The sequence below is a fragment of the Diuraphis noxia genome, unplaced genomic scaffold, assembly GCF_037042655.1.
Source record: "Diuraphis noxia isolate RWA-SAM2 unplaced genomic scaffold, SU_Dnox_SAM2 contig0002, whole genome shotgun sequence".
Lineage (NCBI taxonomy): Eukaryota > Metazoa > Arthropoda > Insecta > Hemiptera > Aphididae > Diuraphis > Diuraphis noxia.
In genome coordinates, this window is record NW_028301712.1 from 24,660,292 (window position 1) to 24,683,699 (window position 23,408).

The window sequence follows — 23,408 nt, forward strand, 5'->3', positions numbered from 1 at the left end:
CCCACTCCCAACATAGAGTTTTAATTTCATATTCCAAAACAGAATATTTTTCTAAGTATTTTGATTCATAAAAATCGAATTTAGGGCTAGTAGTTTTTGAGTTATAAGTATTTAAAGTTTAAATTGGCAGAGTGGAGTGGTACGGGGTTACCCGGAAAAATGTTTGTCCACTACTCCGCTTGGAATATGAAATTAAAACTCTATGTTGTCATTCAAAAAAGCAAAATACTAAAAAAATTAGAAGGAAAAAAAATATTCAAAAATAAATTTTTTTAATAAAAACGTTGGGTTTTTAACAACTTGAAACCATGTATATATTTTGAAAAAAGTAAATACTTATCGAGATAATTAGTGTACCCACTTAAAAGAATCATCCTGTAGTTAGGTTTAAATCATAAATTTAGTAATTATACATATCATAATGATTTGTAGGTAAATTAATAAAAGAAATTTTATATTTTTTCTTCTTATAATATTATATAAATATTATACTATGTAATATGTATAGGTGTGAGGGCACATGCAAAAAAAAACTGGGATAGATGTAGCCATGTAGGTAATGGTATACACATTATATCATTTTTTATAAGTTTTACATTCAGTTAAGAAAATAATTTAAATAATATACAATCATCAGCTGTATAAATAAAAATTATCCAATATCTAATACACCAATAAATTATTGTATTACTTAATAGTACATTATCATAACATAATAATAATATCTCACACATATGCAGGGTGAGATGTGGCAATCTACGATTGTATTTCGATCAAAGCCAATATCTCAACCCATTATATATAAAAGTCTATTACACGACACGGACTCAGTCGCTCATCAAATGTAATTTTTAAATATTGTACCTACGTGTTTTATATTCGTGTTTTTTTTTCAAAATTTATATTAACAAAAAAATAATTAATAACAATACATTTTTTATTATTTCAATATTATTTTAATACACCTTTCCCATCACTTTATATTAAACAATTATTTAGTCAATTCGTAAAAGATATCTCCGTATCTGCACCAGTTCTACACAAGGTAAGTACAAATTTATTTAAACAATCTTTCTGTATTGCTTTCCTTGCATTCTAAAATTATCAAAAATAAAGAAAAAACTCTCGTGCTCACCCCCTTCATAAAATTAAGTGATGATATAATAACATGCATCATTATACCAATGCACACGACAAAAAACTAAGTATCAAATGTCAGTTTACTCGATTGTGATTTCCTTTAGCTCTGCAGTGTTTGATCAAATATGATTTCTCTTTCAAAGGAACAAATAGTGTTATAAAATATTCAGGCTACATAAAGTAATGAGTATAGGTACTCCTCTTATAAATTGTTTTTAAAAAGTAATGGAAAACGCGAACCCCCTCTTCTAGTACCTATATGACGGCGTTATACACTGACGCATTATAGCAATAATAATAATAATAATAATAATAATAATGTGGTGCAGGCGCCCACTGCAGCAGCCTCGCCGAACGCGCTTTTACGGTCCGTGTGTCGTCGTCGTCGTTATTATATACGTACCTACCATGTATATAGCCGGGTAACCCAAACATTAGCGCCACCGCCGCCTATGACGGCGTTCGATGGGAGGAGAGCGAATGAGTGAGACAGAGCGATAAAGAAAGTTGCAACCGCGCCGACGCTTATTACCCTTCGGGACTGCTGTGTAGTGTGTGTGTTTTTCCGTTCCATGCCGCCGCAGCGCTGTGCCGTTTCAGTGCGAGGCCTTAGCTCGCGTTCGGCCGGCGCGCGTGTACCTCCCTCGACTCTGACGACGACAATATCATCAACGTCGACTTACGGAGTTGCGACTACGATTTCGACTCCGACAGCGGCGGCAGTGGCGGTGGTGGCGTTGGCTTATTAACAACCAGATAGCATTATTTTTTTCACCCCCGTCGTCATCGAGGATACTGCACTTTCATGTTGTAGTGGTCGCAATCGTATAATAACTCGCAGGTAAGCCCACAATAGCAATGACAAAGTTATTTTTGATTCAATGAGTTTAGTCGTGCAAAATTTTTATCTTTTAAGACCCATCACTGCAACGTTTACATTTCGATATAAATTATTTTGTCCGTTTATTTGAAAAGGAATAGTACAGTATGCTCTAAAAATATTTGTATGACATCACTCAGAGGGTATATCGCGGTTTATTAACGCGACGGAAACGTGCGCCGTGTACGTATACAGACGTATAATATAGTACAATATTATACATAGGTAGTGTATTTTTCGGAGAAAATTGATTTCGCACGTGGATGGCCACGAGACCGCGAGATGCAGAGATAAGGGTGTATTAAATTTAATTTTTCAGCTGGACGCCGATGATAAGTAATTGAAAATCCCACACCGCGAGTGCTGCAGACATTTAGGGATCATGTACTATACTGACTGGTACATAATATTATATCATAAAATGCGGTAGGTATATTGAATAAAATAGAATAGTGTGACGTTAAGAGTACATCGTCACATTGTATATGCCGGCAGTGTGGAAAATTGATTTTCTCATCTTTGCGCGTGCTGACGATGATGTGTGGGCGCCGGGTGGACTACCGTGGAGGGCTGATATAGTGAATCCGCCGTGAAGATTCAAAATAAATAAATTGTTAAAACTAATGAATACGTGCCTGGAATGGGAGAATTTAAGAAAAAGAAAGAATAACAAATATATATATAATATATTAACCAGTTTTCCAGTCAGTAAATGGTATATACAATATAGTATATATATTAAATATTATATCACATAGGTACTTCATGAAAAATCATTTCGACGGTTTCGTAAATGTAAAAGTAGTAAAACAATATGTAGAATGTAGATTGAATATTATGCTACAACAGTACAACTATAATAATTACAAACGTGATGTATATAAAAATATATATCAGACATATTATATGATTATTAATTTATTATGGCTTTTATTCGTTGTGACTTACGTTCTGACAAATGGCTTCATAAATACACAATATTTTATAAACTACGCACGTTGTTCACAATTATAGTACCCAGGTATATAATTCAATAAAATATACTAATAATATTAATGTCTTATCAGCATGGAATCATATTAAATGATTGTATGAAGCTGGTTTCAGAAAACTTGGGGCATTCTGTAAAAATACGTTGAATAATTAATCGAAATACGACCTCTCAATGCGGCCATTCAAGTAACCAACACTAATACTCTTCACTTGTCTACCGCAGTACCAAGTAATATGAAAAAACTTATCTTATCAAACTACCTACTAAGTACATGAGCTGTAGGTTCAAATACTTACAAATGAGAACGTAAATTTTAGTTCATTTAAAAATCAGTACTAGAGTTTTATATAAAAAAACTGAGCTTTTTAAATTATTATTATTTTTTTTTTTTTTTATTAAAGAAATAACTCTCGGCAATTTGGGCAATGGGATAAGCTACACATTTTTTTTTTAATGGTGTTACATAATAATAAAGGAAAAGTATTTAGTATTTTAATACCGGGTATAATTTCAAAACTATACCTACCTACCAACAAACTCATATATTTTATTATGATTCTATATCACATATAGTTATACGATCTACCTAGATAGCTATTATTATTTTGAGGTCTTTAATAAACTATTAAGTACCTATCTATCTATCTATATATATATAACTTTTAGTTGTTATAATTTTTTCATAAAATATCTACTTATTCTCAATTTAGAATTATAAAATTATCAAAAATTGTATTAGTTTTATTACAATATTAATTTTTTTTTAATACATAATGTTTTATTTTTAAAAAATGAAAATGAAAATTTTCGAGGTATAACTATAGTTAAATTAATTATTAATTAAATTTTGGTAAATAGATTTCTACATAAATATTATTTTGAAAAATGTTGAATAATTTTACTATAATATATTAATATTATATCAAGTATAGACAATCAAACAATTTGTTGAAATATGTTTTAAATAATTATTTTCCACAAAAATTCTACTATTTCATCATAATTTATATTTAAATAATAATAAAAAAAAATGATATCGTATTGATATCATAGTTATTTGGCTTATTTCCCACTCCATTTCATATGATGCAGGTATTCGTACAGAAATAAAACAATATGATTTATTAATTATTATTGATGTTTGAAATGTTGAAAATGTTTAAATAACATCGCACAATATGCTTCATAGTTCATAATCAACTTTTCAAAAATTAAACTTAGTCATGTTTCATAAAATAAATAAATATTGTATCATTTTTATGATTGGACATGAAAAAAAAAATTAGATCTGTAAAATGCGCAGTAATCGAGTTGTTTCCCAATGATAAAACCGGGGTACGCAATAAGTTGTGTCCCAGAAGTTTTATTAAGTTTTATACAAGTTAAGTTGTATGCTGATAAATTCAAATCGATTTTTTTTCATGCAAAATATAATGCATAATATTGTAATGGACAAATTTCTCAATCTGAATTTATAAAAAAAAATGTTTTGAATTTTTTCTTAATTTCTGATTATTATTTTTAAATTTAGATATAATAGTAATAAATATTACGAAACAATATTTGTTATTAAATTCAAAAATGTTTATATAATCAATATTGAAATATTATTATAATGATCTGTGTAGTTATTTGTATACTTTTTATTTATAAGTTAGGGGAAACTCGTGTAGGTAATCTAAAAAAACTAACGGACACAAATCGTGTAAGCACAAATAAACTAAGAAACACAATTCTGAATTCAGTATTTGGGACATAATTCGTTTGCAGCCGTGAAATATTATAGTTTTTTTTACTCATCCAACTTTTTTAATACGCTATTAAGTATTGACTGAAATAATCTGTATGAACAAAAAGTGTGTTGACTGGTTAGCTTAACTATAGAGATTACGTTACGTAATATTATATGTTGCATTTAACAGTTTACTAATACTAATTATTATATTATTATCTAGATACGAACGTATCCACGCAGTTTAAAAATTGCTTTAAGTAGCATAATATTATGAATTTATTGTTTATAAACAGCGATTTATAATCCGTAACCACCTAATAAGTTATTTCAATACATTCAATCCAGGTAAATCCCGAAAAGTAATTAAGGTCCATGTTTATTACATAATTTACACATGTAATATGATATATGGAAGTACATACAGTCGGGGCTAATCCTATAATTGCTATAGGCTATACAGCACTAATCATTTCCTAGTTTAATCGCATTACTATTATAATAATTTATCAGTTTTTTATCGCTCTTAATTATTACAGTTTTAGATTTTAACTGGAGCGAGGAATATAATATTGTCTTATATAATTGTCTTACAATAATTTGTATATTTTTTTCCTGATGCCTGGTATTACGTGGTTCAGATTAGAATAATGTTCTCGGAACACTTGAGGTATAAATGAACTGTAGTTCCTGGTTTTGTTTTCAATAACAAAAAATAATTAAATGATTAAAAATATATGCAAAATTATACAATACCTAGGTAATTCGTTATCTAATAACTATAATAATTATTATAAAATATCTAAAGGCAGGCTCTTGATTTAATAAGTTTAATATTCTGAATAGTTGAGAATTTAATTCATGCATGTTGAGTAGAAAAAAATATTTCATATATTTCTTTTAAAGAATGAAGATAGTTTTACAAAAATTTAGATTTTAGCTAGATACAAAAACATGAATTTAATTAATTAATTTTTAGTTGCATTTTACATGTATTTAACCGTTAGCAAGCATGTCACAAGTTGTTTTAATTATATCCTTTACGTTAATATTCAAAAATATTTCATTTATTAAGATAGTTTTTCTTATTTTTATAAAAAAAGTACATGGGTCATTCTATTTAGACATTTGAAAAACCATTTTATTTTCTTAGTCAAAGAGTGTTATAATTAGGATTAGAATTATGTGTACATGTGGATTATGTGACACATTTATTAAGGCATATTTCGCTATAAGTACTTTAAAGTACTTAAAGTTTAATCTATCTTATATTTACTGTCGCAAACTCTTATGCTGAAGATTACCTATTGTTCCGACAATATATAAACACCAAAATTCTTTACTGGATTATAGACTAGTGAGTAGTTAGTAAGCATTTTTACCAAGTTATCGTCGTATATCGTACGTGGTGATACTTACTGTATTGTTTGCGAACAGTATTGGTTTCATTAAAATGCCAAAAATACAAAGTACCTGTGCAAAGTACCTACAATATATCGAATAGTTTTCTAGTACAGTTTTTGCAATTTTTGTGACCAAGTAGTTTCATCAATTCATCTAATAAGCGGTTTTAAGTAACTCAATAATGTACAGTTAAACAACTCAGTAATTCAACAAGCAAATAAAAAAAATAAAAAAATATTTATAAAAGGCTCATTCGAAGGAATTTCCTTGATTTATGTCGTACATTTTTAGTTCCTGATATCCCCATATGAAAATTGCATAGGTAATGCAACTTTAACACTTTTTTCCGAAAATTTATTGAAAAAAATGTGTATCAGTTCTTAAGAACGAAGTAATTGTATTCTTGCAGAAATTGGAGAGGGCCTAATATATGTTTCGATTGATGTAACAACATGACGTTGACGGAAGGTACGTGACTAATGTTTTAGTTGGTATTATGCATGAAGAGAAATGTTCTAAGTTGTCTTATTAACAACTTTCAGAGTGCAATTATCATATGTAGGGAATTTCTTTCACTACGCTTTAGATATACTTTGGCTCAACGAGATCAAATTGTGTCTCATTTTCGTAAGTGCGACATTCGGTAAAAGCGTGTTCCGTCGTAGTTTAGGTGGTACAGAAACTGGTATACTGATAAAAGGAGTCATTCCTCTTTTCATGAGGTGTTTATAAGTTAGTAATGTGTGGCTAATTTTAATTCTGTTATTGATGAAGATTTTTATCGATATGCCAAATGGAAGTGGGAATTTTTATGTGTGGTTTTTAATTATTTTCTTAGTCAAAGAGTGTTATAATTAGGATTAGGATTATGTGTACATGTCGTACAGTGTAAGTGTGTAAGTCGTAACTAAACATAAGTTATTTGCAAGTAAACAAAATAGTAAAAAATATTGATAGACAGTTATAAATATAATAATATTATAATCACATACAAGATACAACTATTATATTATATATAATTGAACATAGAAAACCGATAACGATAGTACCTACTCAGTAGTCAGTAAACTATTTCACTAGGTAGGTATCTACTTCTATGCAAGGTCCCAAGAGACTATAGATACATTGGTACCTATTGACATTTGACGTTTATTATTATAAATCTGAACAGCCGTCATCAGTACTCAAACCAACAACGTAAAACTAATAACGTATAACGTATAACTTGGTATGTTATCCTTAAACTATATTATTGAAAATATAAAGCATAATATTTTTTAAATACATTTCTGAATTTATTTTGCCAATAATGTGATAAATAGATAAATAAAATATAGATTTCTAATAATTCACAAATTGCCATATGCATCGTGATAAACTAACCCTCTACATTTCTAAAACATCATACTGGCTATTACCTATAATATAACTTATTTATTAATAGTTTTCAGGCATTAAGTAATGACAAAATATAATAATAATTTTAATTTACACATGCATTATTACAATATAGTTTACATAATTTAACGTAGTACACTCTCAACTATAAAGGATAAAATATTTGATAAAATAAATATTATTTTATAAATAAATTATGATATTAAATCCGTGCATAGGATATAATATATAAAAATGTATGGCACTAGCAATTTCATACTTTTTTTTTTATTTCAAAAATGTATTTTACAAAATTTTGCATATCGAAGGTAGAATATAATATTGCATGTTTTCTAAAATATCCTTAGTATCATGTTAATCATGTTTTCCTGAATCATAATAATATTATGTAACTATTATGATCAATTTGGACATTTGGCCACTGTGATTAACCTGAAAGTTATTATTATTATTATTTTTTATGTTGCTTACAATAATTATAAATTAAGTAGGGAGCTACCTAACTAATTGTTAAAAGTCGTTAAATTCTCTTAATTTATTAGATTTCAATAATAAAAAGAAGAAAATACGATACAGAGGACAACCTGAGTTAAGATTTAACTATTTACATATCTTTTCTAACTAATTATTGTAATTAATAATAACCGATTATAAAATTGAACCGCACAAAATGTTAACCATTTTCGCTTTACATTATTTAAAGTGCCTATAATTATAAAACACTTTTAAAGCATTTCTTAATAGGTGCCAATAAATAGTTCATAGACATTAGATACATACACACACACATACATATATTTTTTTTTATTGATCTTATAAACTCGGCAACTATGGTCATTAGTCACAAATACAGTATTTAAGGTTTTAACAAATATATATATATTTTTTTAGATACCTAGTATATAAATATATAATCATTAAAAGTAAAGTATAGTTACATTGTATTTAAAACTAGTGTACATATTCTTAGATTAGATTGTGAAGACCTATTGTTTCAAAAATTGTATCATCTTTTGTTCTCCTCGATTTTGAGTCCCAATGCAACGTCTTGGATCGTATCTAGTCCGATAATTTGTCGATCTTGTTCATATACGAGGCATTCGGTTATGATATGTTTCATTGTTAATTGAATATCACATACTTTGCATAAGGGGCTCTTCCTTTGCCAATTATTAAATTATTAGATAACTGTTCCTGTGCGTAAGCCACGTATGTCTAATCCTCAATTGGTTTAGAACCGATTCTTTTTTTCTTTTTAAAGAATTATTTATCCATCTAATGGTACTTCTTTTTATTGTTTTGAGTTTGATAGTTTGTTGTTTCCATATGTTGTGTCATTTATTATTGGTTTACACATCTCATATATTACACATCTTTGAATACTGCATACAATCGGATTTAGGTTAATTAAGATCTAACGATTTATATGTTAGAAACAGTGTCCTATGAAATAATAATACTAACTGGTTGTTTATTTTGCTATGTTAATTTAAATAAATTATTATGATCATATTATTTTGGGTTTAATTAATTTACTATGTATTATCTACAAAATGTAATGTTACCAAAAAAAAATATAATAATAATGGAAGAAGTCTTTACACTAAATCACTACTCCTAAAATATTGTTTTGAGTCTCACTCTCAAAATGTTTAAATATAAAACACATAATAAATACTTGCATTATGTAATATATACACATACAAACTACATATTTGGACTCAAATATAGAAAGTATACAAAAAAATCTGTTGAATAAAATGAAATAAAATAATATAAACATGTTTTATGAAAAGTTTGTTTAAAAATATTTTTATCTTTATTTTCTTATACAGTAATATAAAAGCTTTAAAACTTCGGGAAATGTTGATATTTAAATTTCTACTTCTACTATTTTCCTGAGAAATTATTAATAACTTATGAATAAAAGTTTTGTTTTAGGAACTGGAAATTTAATATTTAGTCATTTTCAATAATAAATTTAAATATTTGGAATGGACATAAATTGCTAAATATGGTATAAAGATATTGTACAATTTACAAACTTTCGAAGTAGATTATAATAGGTAGGTACCCGAAAATGTAAAAGATGAGTAGCAAAAATATTTTTTTTTAATATTTGATCATATTAATATTAAACTTTTGTAAATGTATGTTAGATACTAAGCGTTAAGAAATTCCTTAATTTAAAGATCTCTTAAACCGATGTAAGTTAAAACTAATTGATTGATTAATGTAAAATTGTAAAAACTAGACAGGATATAGAATAAATATAGGTGTATTGGAAACTAAACTGGCTTCGATTTCTATACGACAACAGATATATTGATTCTTCCTCTTTTTTGAATGTACGGTGATTGCTGTCAGATGCTCATTATTTCAAATGTTGACCGCACCTAAAAGTATATTTTCCTTGCAGCGTCAAACAGAGATGCGGCACATTGTTACAACGACTAGTATGTCCGGTCCGGTAGTTGACGCTAGACATCGTGTTCAAACGCTGCAATGAAAACGTATCTTAAAGCTTCCATATATTTTTTCACCACATCCTCTGATATAATACAAGGTCTACCCTGTGATCACTTCCCTGCTGGATAATTTTCCAATACTATGGACACTGGACAGCAATATATTCTGCCAATTATGTTGCTATATATCCAATAAATTCGAAAAAATATATTAATAGTTGAGCTTGGTTAAAAATGGACTTGTATACATTTTTTTCATAGTATTGAATATTTTAATGTATGCTTAAATTAACTTTTGGTTACTGAATACATTTAAAAATAGTCTACTCAAAGTAACAAATTTATTTAATATTATATAATCGATTGATAACGATACAACATACGGCTTTCAAAAAGCACTGTTTCTATCATAAATTTCGTCACTGTAAACAACGAATAAAAATTGACTTTACAATTTTAGCGATAATTGTTTACTTTTAATTTGTGTAATTTATGACAAGAGGCCGGAGTGGCGCAGTGGTCACGCAGTTGACTACGACTCACACAGTCATCGGTTTGATTCATAGCAAAGTTCAAAAAAAAAATTTGTGTGATTCTACGTGTTCACCAAAACCCCACACTGTTGTACGATTGCGTCATCTGCTTTCCAACTAGGTCCCACTCCAATGGGAGTGAAGACCACACATGTCTCCTCTTGGAGAAAGAGGGTAGTATCATGTATATAGTGATATAAATATTACGGTAAAAGTACGAATACCGGTTAAACCTAGGATTTACCGGTAAATCCTAGGTTTCGCCGACTACTGTTGGTAAATGTCTGAATTTCGGACATTTACCAATTGATTTCGGTAAAACCTTGGATACACAACATCGTTTGGTCAAACCCCGAATGATTTTTATAGTTCAGACTTTTACAAACGAGATTTGGTAAATCTTAGGATAAACAATCAGTGTTAGTAAAAGTCCAAACATTTTTACCAAATGTATTAATTATTATTATTATTATTTAAGTTCATTTAGGTAGGTACTACATCAATGCCTATAATATATTAAATACACACATTTATATTATTGTTATATATTATGACAACAAGTTTATATAATTATTACACAATATTATTTCTGTAATGCTGTTTATTATTATTGTTGTTATTATTATTATTAAATACTAATGCAAAAATTGACATATTAAGTGCACTAGGAACATTTATTACTAGTATATTATTTTTATTATGATTAAATTAATTGTATTATTAAATTATTTATTTGTGCAGGCTTGGCTACTGTAACATCTCGAATTGCACAATACATTTTTGGATCGGCATTTACATCTGTTTGTTACACATTTTTTCAAACAGTCACACCTTATTAGTCCTTGTCCATCAGTCAAAGACAGTTGCGATACTGCTTGTCGAATACCAATTACATTATCTGGTATAATTGCCGATTCTAGAAAATTTTCTTCACATAAGGTGAACTGATTGCGAGTGAACAGTTGTGAGAGTGTTCCCGCTTTTGTACCCAGGCGATAAAAATCTCCATCCACAACTTGTAACACTTTAGCCATTAATGTGTGGGCATCAACTTTACTTCGATCGACTTATCACATATCTAGGTACCTTTTTGGCTAACTTATTGATTGTATTGTGATTCTATTGATAGTGATTTGATTGTATGAGTATTTAGGTACACGTGTCAAGGTTTTCCACTATCATGATGTATATGAAAGTCGAAATGAAAATTCCCAAAGTCAATACTTAAATAATAATAATTATGATAATCAAGAAAAAAGCCGATCGCAGTTTAGTTGTCATAATATATAACAATAATATAAATGTGTGTATTTAATATATTATAGGCATTGATGTAGTACCTACCTAATAAATTTAAATAATAATAATAATTAATAAATTTGGTAAAAATTTTTGGACTTTTACTAACACTGATTGTTTATACTAAGATTTACCAAATCTCGTTTGTAAAAAGTCCGAACTATAAAAATCATTCGGGGTTTGACCAAACGATGTTGTGTATCCTAGGTTTTGCCAACAGTAGTCGGCGAAACCTAGGATTTACCGGTAAATCCTAGGTTTAACCGGTATTCGTACTTTTACCGTAACATATACATAGATACCTAAATAGACCTCCCTACTACCCACTTGTGATGAGCATTGACTAAGACCTAGGGTCGTTTCAATAATCAAATACAAAACAAAAAAATGTATAACATTTTATCTGAAACTTTTTTTCGATTGATAAAATACGAGTATAATAAAATAATTTGTAAAATAATAATTATTTTCCCGTCTATTGTAATAAAATGTATACCAATTGGTTTATTATTGGTGGAAGCCAACAATAAGTATTATGATGTGCTGAATAGTAAATTAAAATTACTATTATCAAACGATCATGGATTATAATTGAAAATTGTGATGTAACCTGCCTATAATATGTTATTCGGAATAATGCACACGAAGAAAGGAGTTCATTGACAATGCGCACAATCATCAGGGTAAGTAGAAAAATGTGGAGGTGTGCAAATAGTTTGAAAGATAAAACGAGACGTACGAATATTGGATTTATTAAGACAAAAGTTAACCCAAAAATCGACCAGAGACACGACGAGAAGGGGAATCGTTCCCTCCGGATGAGAATTTCGTATTAAGGCGAGGTTTCCATTTTTGATCAACTGGTAAATCTATATGTGTGTAAAATATTTTGGTGAACGGGTGCAGAATTTATTAAATTATATTTTCGTCACAGGTGATAGCACAGAAAATAAAATAATTAATTCTATTTTTCATCAAAGAAATACACACAGTATAATATTATACAACTTTTTTTATTGTATTTTAGGATTATCGATGTTTGAAGAAGAAGATTTTTGGTGAATCCTGATATAAGTATCATAATTTTTAGGATTTAAATTCAACCCACTAATTGAAAATAAAATGGAAACTTAAAAATTAAAACTGAACGATATAATATTGAGTTATAAATTGCATGCCAATTACACGGGCATTATAAATTTATTTATTATACTCAAAGATTTTACAAAATGTATAACAATCTCCAAGAAACTAAAATTTGACCATGATTATAGATAAATATTAATTTTATACTATATTTGTGTTTCATCTCCAATCACCATCGTCTCTTAGCAATAACAATAGTCACCATCACTGCTCCCTGCGTGCGTTTATATTTATTCCTTAAAATACAATATTTCTCCTCCAAAATCATTACATGTCAAACCGTGATCGATTCCGACTGCAAAAAAACTATTATTAGCAACAAAAATAACTAAATAAGTTGACATTTTTACAATTTATGAACCGAATGGAACAATATAAGTACTACAGATTTAATCAGACGTGTAACATTATAATATGTTGATAGTATTCACATTCCCCCGGTTTAAATAATGGCCAAATTGTAATGTTTTATACATAACGTCCAATGTCAATGTGCATTTCTGTAAAGAATATTTTACTTTAATATTATATTTATTTTAAAATACTGTACCACGTTGGATATTATATAATACACACGTTATTTCAAAAAACTTACATATTTTCACTATATTTTTTTACGTCAACTTTTGCAAACTTTTAATTTTTAATTCAAAACTAATTGTAGTTGAAATTCGTTATAGCATAGTTGTTCCAAAAGAACCAATGATGATCTAAAAATTAGGTTCTAAATTATCATACTGTTAATGATTACTATATAGTTATAGTTATTTAATATTTTATCATGCTATCGCTTATCAGAAATATTTTAAGGATTATCTTATGAGTTTAAAAAAATAGATGGTAATTTTTTTTTATTATTAAGTTTGTTCAGAATCATAGATGAATGAAATACCATTCAGTGCTTCCAGAAAAAAATATAAATTTTGAATAAACTTTAAATATCAATAAATTACTAACAATTATTAATGCAATTGATACATTTTTTTAATCACTTTTATTATTATATCATACAAAAACTAATTTTGCTAACTTAAATATATTCTAAATTTGTGAAATTTCATTTTACTTAAATACTATATAGATTAATATTTAAAATATATGCATATATGTTTTGTTTTTTTTATTTCATTTAGATTTTAGATAATATATAAGTAATGTTATGGCCCAATCACCGAATCCAAATTTTATTTATGATAAATAAAAACAAAAATTCAGTTTCTTCAGGACTACTTAACAACTCTATTAACCTGAATATTAATATGCGGTTACGAGTACCTAAATATTTATTTGAACACCCGAATTCATCTATAGCACCAGAAATCTGAAATTCAAGAAAATAATTCTGACGCAAACCCTGGTTTCTGCGTTTCTTAAATTGAGTTGTATAGCTAGGAGCTTGCTCTATTAATAAAGGTTTTATTTGAATATTTTGAAGTTGAATTTCAATTTCTACTAACTTTCATATTATCAAACTTTTCGCTTAATAAGGTATAAAAGAATATTAAGCTAAATTTTTAACAAAGTAATAACTCATTTTATTGAAAGGTTCACACGAAAGAATTTTAACTTATAATTCCGTAATTTTGCAACGACCAAAAGTGGTACTTAATTACATGAGCCAACTTGAAAAGTAACCTTGTAAATGTATTTATTTTATTAAAATTGAATTACAATTTATTCTTTAAAATGTGATAAAAAGGAGAGTAAGTAATTCCTGTTTGATTTATTAATACATAATAGAAATACTTTAAATTAGAATTTACTCTGCTAACAAATAATATGTATGAAATTATATTTATGATCTCAACGTTTTAATCAGTGGTATTTGGTAGGTACTTTTTATTTATACCTAGTATAAATATTTAACTATACATATATTATGTCGTAAGAATTATGTAGATAATATATATATATATATATATATATAGGTATAGCAAAAATATATAATAGTATATAAGCTATGCATTTTTTTTTTACTTTATTTAAAAAAAATCTATAATTTTAATTAACAATAGGCATATATGCGGTTTATATTAATTTTTTTGACATGAAACACTTGAAAAAAGAAGCCAAACAATGGTAAAACTTAATATAGAAATTTACTTAATTTTTAGAATTTTTAATTCAGCAGAAATTAGGGGATTTGGGTGGTTAGTTAGTCGTGAGTGACAACGTTTTCAATAGTGTTTTTGCAGTTTCTTAGATCAGTATAAAAAGTGTGATTTGAAATATAGAATGAGGTGTTTTGTATGATTATGCGAAGAGTTATGGATTGATTAGAATGTTTAAATTATATTTATACTTGATGTTTTGGCTGCCCCCCATAATTGAATGTCATATGGCATCAGTTATATCTAAACGATCAAATCTTGGTAAATTATTTTTCGTTGTCTAAACTCTAAAAAAAAATAAGATTGATTTTGATTTATAATGCATTAAAATAATCGTCTGATCTAAGTTTGGAAATTATTCAAAGGCCTTGAAGTTATATTTCTAGCTAATAATAGAACATTAAAATTAATAGTATTTTTGTTGCCATTATAAGTCAATCATAGATACTACTATCATAATCACTAATAAAATAATACCTGAAAAACATATAGCTGCCCAAGAATTTCAAAATATAGTAACATATGCATGATATACGTATTATATATATATTATATATACTCGTATCTCACCTAATAAATTCCCAAACGTACGCATTTTTGATGAGTATAACGTTGATGTGACATCTGGGGTGGTCGCTAAGAACGGATAACTAATGCCCGAGACTGAAAAGTCCTTTTCAGACGTTTGTTATGTCCACTGACATATTGTAGACATGAAGAGGGACAGTCACGAAATAGAAAATGAGAGAGTTATTAAGGTTTGTAACATTAACGACGAACATAATATGGGAGTACAAGGTAAATTAAGCAAGAGAATTTGACATACAAATGAGCAAAACACAAGGTGAGACATGAAGAGGAAATAATAGTGAGATGACAGTAGAAAGAGTATTTTGGTCAATGTATTTCCTTAATTGGTTCAGCTCGTTGAATGAAAATTATTGATCCTATGTCATTGTGTTTCTTTTTTATTTATGGCAGATCTGTTTTCATATTATTATTTAATTTCCATAAAACAAGACGAGGATGTGTTTTTTCTATCTCCTTGACTTGTGATGAGGTGATTCCAGGAATGACAATTATTATAAGTATATCTGTCTTCTGAAAATCTTTTACTCATAAAATGAAATGTGACAAAGTGCTTCGATTTTCGACTTCAGTACCTCGTTCGATCAAAAAGTGAATCTAATTGGTACTTTGGGGGGGGGGGGGGGTCAAAGTAAAAAATTCTTAATACTTTTCTAAATAATCGAGAAAAACAAACTAAAAATTAAGGGAAAAGCGGGAAATTTTACGCACACTCATTTTTCGACAAAATCGATTTTGGTTTTTGATGTAACTTTTAACACAAATTACCATAGATACATGAAATTTTCACCGAATGTTTATATAAGTATATTCTATCCACCATGCAATTTTCAAAAATTTTTGACTTAAGTTTCATAGGTATTTGCAATTTTCGATCATTATTAGTTTCTTTAAATTAATATCGATAAAAATTTATTTGTTAGGCAGAAAAGCTTGAAAATGTAATACAATACATATATATGTATTATTATGTATTATTATATGTATTATTATTAATTATTATATTGTATTGTAATACATATTGTTACAATAGCAGTTGAAAAATAAAAGAAATTCATAGTCATAATTTTTTTTATAAGCATTCAAAGTTCAAATTTTGACAAAATACGTAAAAATCACAAAAATTCGCAAATTATTTTATGCTAGAAATTCATAAAAATTTTTTAATAATCTATAAAATATCCTTGAGAGATAAACTGTCTCCGCACAGAATCGTTTTTCGTTAACAATGATATAATATCATTGGATTCAAATTTAATTCCATTCATTATAGTAACCTACTTGTAACCTACTGTACACCAGAGCGACATCCACGAGTCACGACTTACCCGCTTTTTTTTAAAAATTTTTTTTTTAAATTTTTCAAAAATTGTATTACTAACCTGTTTCAACCAATATTCACATTCAATTTGTAACAGTAGTTTTACGTTATGAAAAGCTAAGTTTTGCTTAATCATTTTTATATTATAATATTTATTTTGAAAAATGACTCATTTTTCATGTGAATATTGGTTGAAACAGGTTAGTAATACAATTTTTGAAAATATAGTGCCATAAATTTATTAAGGTCATTCGTATACACTATTTAAACCCTATCGATAATGGCAACAACAATAAAATTTTTTTTTAAAAAGCGGGTAAGTCGTGACTCGTGGATGTCGCTCTGGTGTACAGTAGGTTACAAGTAGGTTACTATAATGGATGGAATTAAATTTGAATCCAATGATATTATATCATTGTTTACGAAAAACGATTCTGTGCGGAGACAGTTTATCTCTCAGGATATTATATGGATTATTAAAAAATTTTTATGAATTTCTAGCATAAAATAATTTGCGAATTTTTGTGATTTTTACGTATTTTGTCAAAATTTGAACTTTGAATGCTTATAAAAAAAAAATTATGACTATGAATTTCTTTTATTTTTCAACTGCTATTGTAACAATATGTTAAGAGCCTTGTATTACATTTTCAAGCTTTTCTGCTTAACAAATAAATTTTTATCACGAGGTACTGAAGTCAAAAATCGAAGCACTTTTACTGCCCCAAAACGTGATGACTGACAAACACAAAAAAAAAAACACATCATGATAAAATAAATACATTCATCGCTCCGCTCAGAATCTAAAATCTAATTCATAATTTTTTAGAAACTATGTTTAGTTTGATAAGTAACATTTTTTATAAATGAGAAAAATATTTAATGGTATATAAAATGTTCAGTGTTTAATATTTTATTTATATTTCATTTTTAGTAAATCTAAAAACTTTCTACACTTTTATTGAATTATTAAATTATACGACCTTATTGACTGTTAGCTTTGGACCGAAAGTGCAAAAACTACGAGTTGAATATTTTATGAATGTTATTATCAAAGTAAATATGTAAATATTTTATAGTTATTCGCGTAAAAGGATAAATATAAAACATTTTTTGAATAAGTTTTGTAATAAATTAATACTTAACATGTGCCATACTATGTCATATTATAAAGTATGCCAAAATATAATGAATTGTTGGTGATGTATAAAAAATGTCCCTTCAGAAATAATAATCCATTTAGATTTATACATTGCAGCCACCATGATGAATTTACAAAATATATTCCATTCTAGGATGAATATTGACCAAAACCCGATTTTATACTTTCAATAATTTGGTTTAATTTATAAGCATTCAGACTAAATTTAAGATCAAACTGGTTGTATACGTAATTTAATATAATATTTTGAATGTTAAATTTAAATTACAAAAGTCAAACATCATCTTTCTCAGATAACAAATAAACAAGTTAAGAAATCTCACTCTGCATCGAGTGTGCTATTACTAAATACCTGGTTTCTGAATGCATTTTTAAGCAACGCTATGGAATAAAGAAAAATATTATGAATTCATATTAGGTAATAATTTAAAAATAATTATTCGGTAACTTTTATATTTTGGTAGCAATTTTTTTATATTGGACACAATGAATCTATAATAAACTTACTTAATATACATATACCTACTTATATTTTGATATTTTTTAATATTGGCTAATATAACGAATTAACATTAGAATCTCGATTATAAAATCTCAATATTGATAGCTAACATACGGAGGAATGGACATTACAGAGATAAAAGATGTTCAAAACTCAAGTTTAGGAACCTAAAACGACTGTAATTTATTAACTAATCTATGGGGAATTTATTTTCAATAATTCAATTTTAATCCTTGATTTAATGGAAAAAAATTAATAATAATGAACCATATTTATTATTTTATAATAACTACATACTAAATTTGTTATTATAATCTAACCTTTTTATAGAACGTATTTATTTTGTGTATTCATGTTGTATTATGTATATCATTGAAATATGACCATTTTTTGATCACAATATTCTCAATTTAATAATTTAAAAATAATTTAATATGTTTTAATCATGTCAAGACGAAATATAATATATCAAGATGTAATTGTGTAGTAGTATAAACCAGATAGAGTAGATAATTAAAAGTACCTATTCATTATAATTGCGTGTTTGTCTCTATTTAATTATTTATTTACCTACTTCAATAATAATTGATGGTAACAAATATTTAGCTTAGGAATACTACAGTACTAGTGCTTTTAATTTTTGTACAGTTTCATATTACTATATATTGTTATAATAAACGCTATAATTTTTATACGGGTAGTGTCTATATTTTATAGAATATAATCTACTCGGGAGGATAAGTGTGTCAATGTTGCTGATCGAATTGCGTTAATTCCATTCAAAAAGTTTGACGTTTTCCGGTCACCTCTAATTTTAACTATAATATTCTCTAGAAGACTAGAACCGTTTAAAAAAAATTAATATTGATAAAGAAGAACAATAATATAAAATATCTCCAAGTAAAAAACTAAAATGGGATTAGGGAGTTATATTCTATACCACATAATATAGCCTCGCTGACCTCAGTGCAAATCAATTTATTCTACTCTTAGTGGACCAAGGAATGTTAAATTTACCTTGAAATATTAATGAATATGTTTTTGATTTTACTTAGTTTATTATATATGTGATTGGTTAGAAGGATCAGTATTAAAGTTACTTGAAGTTACTCTGGCAACTGATGGGATATTGAGTATACAAATGTAATCTAAAAAGATTTTTCTTTTAATTATTTACCTAGTAGGTAGTTTACTAACTAGTAAGAAAAACTTTTAATACAATATTAATAAATAATCATAAGTGATTTGACTTCTTATTAGAAAATCTAAAACTGTAGTGAATTGATTAGGTTTATTAATTATAACTATATATTAGGTAGATATATTATACAGTGAACCTTCTATATACCTAACGAGTTTCCATTTAACAAAATTTTTTATTTAACGAAGTATTTTTTAGAACCATGACCTTCATTATTAATTACTCGTAAATTTATCTCTAAATAAAGAATCCGATGTTTTTATATAACGAAAAAACTATTCAATAAAAACTGTTTTTTTTTGTAAATGTTATCACTATCAAATTTTAAACATACTTCTAAAATTGTACATGAACAATTTATCCGATAAAAATAAGACATCGAAGGTTGGAAGGTAGGCAAACTGATTAATTTTAGTGCAGTATTTCAGTTCCGTTATTGATGCAAACGGGTAAATATACAATTTTTTTTTCGTTTTCTCTTCGTCCGTACAAAAAAAATGTCGAAACGTAAATGTCTCAAGAAAAACGAAAAATAATTTTATCTGTGGATAATTATACTGCTGCTCATCCTCGTACTTTATCTATAATAGGTCTAATTATATATAAAGGAATAATTAATAATCTTAAAGTATATTATCGAAAACGCATTTTGAACAAAGTATTATGGTATTTCTTTTAAATTACCTACATTTAAGGTTAAAAATTAAATTAAACTGTAATATATAATTTAATGTTGTTTTTTACATAACATATACAACATAGAAGTATATTAGTATATACATAATTACATTATTTTTAAAGTTGAAAAAATTCGTAATTCTATATCTAACGAATTCCTCCATATTACGAATTTTTTTTTGGTTGCTTATTCGACTTCTTTATATAGAAGTTTCGATGTATATTTAGAAAAATGAAAAGATTCTTTCGATCAAAATAAATAAGTAATAATTATGGTTTTAAAATATATCACCTTTTTATCTTGTAAACATATATATTGAAGTATATTTATACATTATATGTATTTATTGCTTAAGTTGGACGAGATTATAATAATCAAATATGTATATATAATTTTTAATCTGTCGTAATACATTTTTTTTTATTTGGGGCGATATAACAAGTGACGACTGATGAGACTATCGCGTGAAATGCACGATGAATTGAAATGAAATAAAAGAGTTTGGTAATCAATCTCAAAGGCATTCCGTTCGATATTATTACAGTTTAAACGATAATAATTTTGTGACGACTCAAAATCTATCAATTCCTTTTAACTTGAATCTTTGGAGTTCAGGTTGCTTCTGGATCACTAAGTTTTTATTACTCGTAATAAATTATCTAAGTTTATTATCCAGAAATAGTCAAAAGTTTTCTTATTGAATTGGAAATTTATCATAATACCAACCATTCAAAACTGATACCAAATAATGTGCAAGAAGTACATAGGATTTATACCTTTGCATGTATGAAATTATTATACCAGCTGTTTATTATGCACATATTTATGTATGTCAATAAACTTACGTGCTCATTAATAAGTTCCCTCAAAACCTTATTTGTTACACTAAATACCTAGCTATAGTTAACGAAGTGAACGGTAATAATTTTAAAACTCATTAAAAAATATGGATATAAACATTATAACCGTTATAATCATAAATTTATCAAACATTATTTTTTTTTATATTGCATAAAAAGGTCCACAGTTAATTTAAATATAATTTTTATAAATAAACTTATATAATAAGTCCAGATAGAATGAAAATTAATGGAGACCTATTCAACGTTAATTTTTTAGAACTACTCAATATAATTGTTCAACTTATTTAAAAAATTAAATATAGCCTTTTATTAATTCAAAGTATCTAATTAAACAAAATATAAGGTAAATGTTGGAACATTTTTAATATTACCTTTGATTATGATTATGATATTAAATAGTATATTTATACATTTTTGATTGAACTTTTAAGAAAAAGAAAATTATGGGGTGTCGATTAGTAATAGACAATAAGCTATCGACCACTTATTAATCATCATTCCGCAAAAAACTTAAATCTCAAAAACGAATTGGAATTATCTGTCATGTCTATTATAAATTATGTCTTAAGTGATTTAAAAAAAAATATATGCACATTATATTAATTTTTAAAAGGTACCTTTATATTTAACACGTATTCAAAATCATACTAAATAGCAAAAATATCTAAATTCAAAAATAATTAATATAGTGTACTACACATTTTAAAAAATAAACAGTTGTGTCTGGATTTCGGGTTATTTTATGAATTTTCTTACCGTTTGAAGTCAACTGCTAAACCACAATTATATTTTATCATAATTTATGTCTAGTGTTTATGTTGCATTACTTAAACAAACCTTGTTTTACGGTTAAACTTGTAGGTCATATAATATTTAAATCTCGCACTAGCCTTCTTTTTGTACGCCATTAAAAAATACATATTATACCACTACCTACCTTTCATCATAATCAATAAATCACACCATGCTTTGCTACATAGGTGGGTCACTGTTTTTGGTGTAAGTGAGATTAGACAATTACAAGTAGATTTTTAACAAAATACAATTTTTTGTTTGTCTGTATAAAAGAATCTTTTAGGATTTTAAATGTGTGTTTGATTTTCTACTATAATATTATGCATTATGTTTACTTTAAATGTGTAATCTAAAAAACTGAAAAACGTGACATTGAAAAAGTAATAACCTCAGTCTGAATCAAAAAAATAACAAAATATGTGACTGTATTAGTTTTATCAAACCGAAATTTTTTAAATTATATGTAACTCGATAATTTTACTATTACCCCTCGAAAATATTACCTATGTTGTATGCACATTATGTAAATATTCACACTATAACTATTTATCATAACATTTTTGAAAAAAATACACCAAAGAACACCAATATTATGTGCGGTATAGAATATTGTCGGTTAATACCCAAATTTATATTTATTTTTCAGCTAAAAAAGGCACCACATTTGGTTTTATTAATGTTCACTGAACTATAATGTCCATATTACCACCCTCGCGTGGAAAAATTGTATTCGGACTGGGTATAGCCTATTTACTGGTGCAATTTTTATATGTCGGCTATTACAACGAAACTCGTCGCTTCGACAATCTTATAACAACGACAACACAAGAATACTTCCCATCGACTAACCCTGTGCCAATAACTCACCTCAATCTTTCCAGCATTCAAACTATGGTAAGTAAACAAAATATATCCGTGTACAATGTACTGGTATAGAAACAATTTATTGTAAACTTTACTAGTATTTTTTATTAAAATAAAACACACTGAGCGTGTTCGTACTAACATGAAAACTTATCGTGATTTTGTTTAATATATGCCCACCTTAGCCACATTACAATGTGTGACATTTAATTTATATTTTCATTGATAAAAAAAAATTTTTAACTAACTAAAATGTATTACATTAAATTGTTATAATGTTTATCCATAAATATATATTTTTTTTTACTTTGCGCATTACATCATCACG

At 27.0% G+C, this 23,408-nt stretch overlaps 1 protein-coding gene across 2 annotated transcripts in view; it reads left to right on the forward strand.

Moving 5' to 3' along the window:
* Window positions 1-1,671: 1,671 nt before the first annotated feature.
* LOC107163209 (beta1,4-N-acetylgalactosaminyltransferase A-like) overlaps window positions 1,672-23,408 on the forward strand; it is a 42,134-nt gene continuing 20,397 nt past the window's right edge. The window contains exons 1-2 of one of the 2 annotated variants that reach the window (XM_015510501.2): window positions 1,672-1,981; window positions 22,863-23,110. In XM_015510501.2, the coding sequence (XP_015365987.1) occupies window positions 22,910-23,110 (201 nt within the window). In that variant the 5' untranslated portion in view covers window positions 1,672-1,981; window positions 22,863-22,909. Of the gene's footprint in view, window positions 1,982-3,223; window positions 3,243-22,862; window positions 23,111-23,408 lie in introns of those variants that run through there. The other variant, XM_089220485.1, reaches the window with a different exon arrangement.